Source organism: Temnothorax nylanderi, unplaced genomic scaffold (assembly GCF_030848795.1).
Source record: "Temnothorax nylanderi isolate EJ_2023f unplaced genomic scaffold, tnyl_v1.0 TNYL_tig0429_pilon, whole genome shotgun sequence".
NCBI lineage: Eukaryota > Metazoa > Arthropoda > Insecta > Hymenoptera > Formicidae > Temnothorax > Temnothorax nylanderi.
This window is the reverse complement of record NW_027249491.1, coordinates 18406-24602: the sequence shown is the minus strand read 5'-3', so window position 1 is coordinate 24602 and position 6197 is coordinate 18406. Positions and strand designations below refer to the sequence as shown.

General features: G+C 50.6%; 1 protein-coding gene across 1 annotated transcript; it reads right to left on the bottom strand.

The window, feature by feature from the left end:
• Window positions 1-1681: 1681 nt before the first annotated feature.
• Window positions 1682-4249, bottom strand: LOC139782621 (uncharacterized). Its single transcript, XM_071721636.1, has 2 exons — window positions 2264-4249; window positions 1682-2215 (listed from the first exon to the last, which is right to left on the bottom strand). Exons 1-2 carry the CDS (start codon window positions 4247-4249, stop codon window positions 1682-1684), a joined length of 2520 nt encoding a protein of 839 aa, XP_071577737.1.
• Between the last annotated feature and the right edge of the window lie 1948 nt (window positions 4250-6197).

The window sequence follows — 6197 nt, the reverse complement described above, 5'->3', positions numbered from 1 at the left end:
GTAGTAAACTCCTCGATCGACAGGACTTGATCCCCCACCACTCGTAGCAGGTGAGTCTTGAATGATTTAACGCCCGACTCTCAGAGGCCCCCGAAGTGGGGTGCGGAGGGAGGATTAAATGTCCATTTTATTTTCTCCCGCTCCGCCGCAAGGCTCATGTGAGTTTCAAGTTCGCGCGCAGCTCCTACGAAATTGGTGCCGCAGTCACTGTAAAGGAGTGAGCAGCGTCCGCGTCGTGCCACGAAGCGTTGTAGCGCAGCGAGAAATGAGTCTGTGGACAATGAAAGTACTACTTCAAGATGCATAGCTTTGATTGCGAAACAAACGAATAGACAGACGTATGCCTTGAAGGAGGAGACGCCACGAGCTCGGCGAGTGACCAACGAGAATGGTCCAGCAAAGTCGACGCCAGTAATCGAGAAGGGCTTGACCTGACTGACTCTTTCGGTCGGCAGGGTCGCCATGAAGGGTTAAGTAGCACGCGGATTGGCTCGAAAGCGTCCATAGCAGCGCGAGAGTACGCGGCGGATAGCGCGGTGTACCCCAATAATCCAAAATCTCTGAGCCAATAAATACTGCATCGCGCGTCGACCCGGATGTAGGTGAGCGCGGTGCACCTGGTCGATCACGAGCTCCGTGAGCCTATGTTTATTGGGTAATAGTGCAGGGTGTTTGTTCTCGAATGGCAGTGCGGATTGCACGAGCCTACCGCCCACCCTGAGGACGCCCGAGGGATCGAGGAAGGGAGCGAGTTTGAGAAGCGGCTTAGGGATCCCTTTCCCGATCCTAAGTCGGTCTGTTTCTTCTCGAAATGCATCCGCTTGCACGACCTTTACTACGACTAGTAATGCGGAATGCAGCTTGAGTTGATCAATGGGCAAAGTCGCGTGATCGGACTTGGCGCAGAATTTATTTACAAACCTAAGACTATACGCGATTATTCTACAAATTTGTCCAACGACGAAAATTTATCTAACAATGAAAGTACCGCGTTGGGCGTATCGAGCGCGACAAGAGATGTGACTCGTTCTTCCTCGATAGGAAGGACGTCTAGCTGAGGTGAAGGTTCAACTCGAGGTTCGAAGCGCACAAGCCACTCGGGGCCCGTCCACCACATCGAATTAGCCACCAGATCGCGGGGATAAAGTCCGCGGGAGCAATGATCCGCCGGATTGGTCTCCGTATCGACGTGGCCCCAGGATGAGACCGGTACCTTCTCTTGAATGAGAGCAACGCGGTTGCGAACAAACGTCTTCCACCTATGTGGAGACGAGCGAATCCAGGCAAGGACCACCTCGGAATCCGACCACGCATTCTCGGTGTCGATTCCGAGGCGTCCCTGCAGGACTTGACGAACGTAAGCGATGAGCCGCAAAAGTAGCAAGGCGGCACAAAGCTCCAAACGAGGGATCGTGACAAACCGGAGAGGTGCCACTTTCGATTTAGCGCAGAGTAAACAAACAACAGCACCATCCCGGGTGACAAAACGTAAATAAATCACGGCTCCGTAGCCCAACTCACTGGCGTCGCAGAAGCCATGAAGCTCACAACGATCGGCATCGCGTGAGCTAAACGTACGAGGGATGCGAAGCGAAGCTAACGCGTCGATTTCCGCCTGAAACCGATCCCAGCAGCGACGAATATCTGCGGGAGGCTCGTCATCCCATTCCAGTTTAAGCGTCTATAGACGTTGGATGAAACACTTCGCGGTAAACGTGAGAGGAGCCAGTAATCCTAAAGGGTCTAAAATACGCGCCACCTCCGACAGGATAGTACGTTTAGTGCATCTGCGATCCAACGGATTAACCTGGAATCCGAAACTATCGGATTGTGAGTACCACCGAAGGCCCAGGACTTTAAGAGATTGATCTTTGCTCGATTCAAACGATAACTCGGATGGGTTACATAACTGCGGGTCGAGTCCATCCAACGCGGCAGGATGGCTGCTCGCCCATTTTCTGAGTTTGAAGCCGGCGCTTCGGAGAAGCGATAACAACTGATCTTGAAGCGCGCGAGCCTGCTCCACCGTACGAACACTAACCACGACGTCATCCACGTAAAGCGCCTCGAATTTGGTGGTAGTGCTATCGAGTTTGTACACGCCGTGGTGAGGCAAATAATAAATATGACCATCCGACGGGAATGGATCACGAATTACTTCCATATGACCGCTATTGAGATAGTCTTGCATGAATTTATTGTAACCGATTCTAAACTATGGGTTCGATTTGAAACGACGTTCAAGTGCGCGGAGACGACTAACAGCTATAGAACGCGAGTCGACGAATGTAGGAGGATCCGACGCGAATGGATACGAAACCACGAAACGACCCGAGTGGTCACGATATGTGGTCTTGGCGAAGATCTCTTTGCAACACCGATCTTCTTCTGAGCAAGGAGCGTGTTCCGGCACCTCATCTAATTGCCAAAGGTTGCTCACGGATCTCTCGATCGACTCGAGGGTGGTAGCGAACGAGCGCAGGGGTGCCGATTGCACCGTTGAGGATACCGCACCTGTCAGTACCCAACCGAAAATTGTATTGAAAGCGTCAGGTTCTCCCTTCCTTCCCTTACGGCGGCCGTCGCGCAACACAGATACAAACGATTCAGCTCCCAAAAGAATGTCAATATTACCGGGCACACAATATTCGGGATCCGCGAGCAGCAATCCTTTCAAATGATTCCACGACCGGACTTCGACTTTATCATTAGGCAACGGCGAAGTTATACGCGAGAGGACCGTAGCCTCAATGGAGAAACGAGTATCGTCCCGACCGCGCGCACAAATTACAAAGGAGGTGAGGCCCCTCGTTGTAGCCGCCTTAGTCTCGTTTACAGCAAATACGGTCGCACTGTGTTTGGTGCGACGGAAGCCGCCTCTCTGAAGGCAGCCTTCTGTAATGAAATTGGCCTGGCTTGCGCTATCCAACAATACGCGAACGGGTAAAACGTTGCCGTAGGCGTCTATCACCTCAGCTCGGACGGTGGAAAGCAGGACGACCCGATTGGCTAGACTAGCCATGGTGACGATTGGTTTGTCCTCCGATTGAGGAGCGTTCGCGGAGTCCGGAATGACCGGAGGCGCGGTCACGGATGCGGGCGTAGAATCAGAATTAGCACTCCGATCAAAATGTAAGAGCGTATGATGTTTCACGCCGCAGGTTCTACACGTCCACGTGGAAGGACAATTGTTCATGCCATGCCCCGGTCGCAGGCAATTGAGGCACAATTTCGAATCACGAGCCGTCGACTGTCTTTCTCTCGGCGAGAGTTTGAGAAATCGCGGGCACTTCGATATATAGTGCTGTTCCTTCCACACCGGGCAATCGGCCGTGTGCGTTACGAATGACGAGACCGACGCAGACTTGGATTTGTTCGACGAGGTGGACGGACCCGCGATGGCCTCGAGAACCTTACAGTGCTCCGAAAGAAACTTCGTGAGTTGATTGTATCGCGGTATCTCCTCAGTCCTATGCGCTGATTCGAATTTTTCCCGAAGGGAGCGGAGAAGCTTGTCTAACAAGAATTTCAATAGAAGAAAATCCCACGAATCCGTCGGGAATTTCATCAAGGAGAGCGCGCACGTATTCTCGGAGAACGCATCTAACAGGTTGCGGAGGGCCTCGGCCGATTCTGTCTTCAATGGCTTTGAGTCGAGCATTGAATTTAAATAATAGTCCGCGAGCTTTCTTTTATTCCTATATCGAGAGAGTAGGGAGTCGTAAGCGGTCATATAATGATCCGAGGAAAACGGCAAGTTTTTAATTACGTTGAGGGCTTCCCCCTTTAACGAGGCCAGCAGATATTGATACTTTTCTATCGCGGAGAGCTGCCGGTTCTCGTGAATCGACGTATTGTACAAAGCGATGAAGGACGGCCACAGCGAGAGGTCACCCGAGAATTGCGGCAGCGCAATCTTAGGCAATTTGACAGCCGAGCTATGGCCCGCGGGCTGCGTCTGAGCGTTTCCGTGCGGTGCGCCGGTGATAAGGTGATACCGGCTCTTTACGGCATAGTGCATTTTGTCGAATTCGGCTCTAATCACGTCCTTGGCTTCGAATTTCGCGGTTTCCTGAATGATTTTCAGGTGAGCGTTCTCGAAATCCTCCGCGAGTTTCGCCACGCTCGGATAGCGGGCGAGAAAATTCGCGCGGATCGCCGTGTCGGTCGCGGCTTGCAAGGAGAGATCGTGAATCTCTCGTATCCGCCTAATGCACAATTCGCGACGAGCTTCGGCGTTCTTAGGCATGGTGCGAATAAACGATAAGAAATAGATATATGACTATTTTCCCGCGAGGAGGCAGAGAGGAAGAGAGTGATTCAGCAAACAATTATTATAGCAGAGTATAGATAGATAGATAGATAGATAGATAGATAGATTTATTATGCCCAAGCAAAGCTAAAGGGCAAAAAAGTAATATAGCAGTTACAATAATATGGTAATTACATACTATAGCAGTTATAACAATATAGCAATTACAAGATGTTAAAGACAGAAGTCGATGTGAGTTTGGTAGAAGTACAGTACTGTAATTACAAAGCATAATACAAAGATACACATGATGTAAACAAGAGCGAAATATTAAAGACAGAAGTTGATGTGAGTTTGATAGAAATACAGTACTGTAATTACAAAGCATGTGCATGCTCTCTCTCATAAGGCGAGCAACCAATGATCCAGCATACAAACAATTGATAGGATGTTGAGTATGACGCAATAAAATATAACCAATTTCAATAATATATACACTATAAAATTAAGAACTAACGCAACTTAATAAGTATAATGAAAATAGAATATGATAAGAAGCAAGTAATACTAAGCAAACTAAACAGTGTATATAAAACTAAGAACCAAGGCGCATCGCAATCTACAAACTTATAACAAGGTAAGAAAGCACTAGAAGCCCTATACCAAAAACTGAAGTTGTCCAATTCCATGTGCAAGCAAGTCGATATGTCCACAAAGGGAACTAGCGTTAAATTGAGCAATACAGATAAGAAAATTTACATGTTGCATTATGCCGAACGATAGACAAGCTTAGCAGAGTGGCACCCGTTTGACCACGTTAATATTGATCACGGTCCCGATTGACCACGTTGAAATTGACCACATTGCGATTGACCACGTTTATATTGACCACGTTGCGATTGACCACGGTCCCGATTGACCACGGTCCCGATTGACCACCGTCCCGATTGACCACGGTCTCGATTGACCACGGTCCCTATTGACCACCGTCCCGATTGACCACGGTCCCGATTGACCACCGTCCCAATTGACCACGGTCCCGATTGACCACGGTCTCGATTGACCACGGTCCCGATTGACCACCGTCCCGATTGACCACGGTCCCGATTGACCACCGTTCCGATTGACTACGGTCCCGATTGACCACAGTCCCGATTGACCACATTGAGATTGACCACGTTGAGATTGACCATGTTGCGTTTGACCACGTTAATATTGACCACGTTGCGATTGAGCACGGTCCCGATTGACCACGGTCCCGATTGACCACCGTCCCGATTAAACACGGTCCCATTTTACCACGGTCCCGATTAACCACGGTCCCGATTGACCACCGTCCCAATTGACCACCGTCCCGATTGACCACGGTCACTATTGACCACGTTGAAATTTACCACGTTGAGATTGACCACGTTGCGTTTGACCACGTTAATATTGATCACGTTGCGATTGACCACGGTCCCGATTGCCCACGGTCCCTATTAATCACGGTCCCGATTGACCACGTTGATATTGACCACAGTCCTGATTAACCACGTTGATATTGGCCACGGTCCCGATTGGCCACAGTCCCGATTGACCACCGTCCCGATTGACCACCGTCCCGATTGACCACCATCCCGATTGACCACGGTCCCGATTAACCACGGTCCCGATTGACCACCGTCCCGATTGACCACGGTCCCGATTGACCACCGTCCCGATTGACCACCGTCCCGATTGACCACCGTCCCGATTGACCACCGTCCCGATTGACCAAGGTCCCGATTGACCACCGTCCCGATTGACCACCGTCCCGATTGACCACGGTCCCGATTGACCACGGTCCCGATTGACCACCGTCCCGATTGACCACGGTCCCGATTGACCACCGTCCCGAAGGCCACCGTCCCGATTGACCACGGTCCCGATTGACCACGGTCCCGATTGACCACGGTCCCGATTG

What these genes read in the sequence shown, in the direction of transcription:
- LOC139782621 (XM_071721636.1), bottom strand. Translation starts at nt 4,249, where the DNA reads ATGCCTAAGAACGCCGAAGCTCGTCGCGAATTGTGCATTAGGCGGATA. An exon ending in TCGACTCGCGTTCTATAGCT is followed by an intron (nt 2,216 to 2,263) that starts GTTAGTCGTCTC and finishes TCGAACCCATAG; the next exon opens with TTTAGAATCGGTTACAATAA.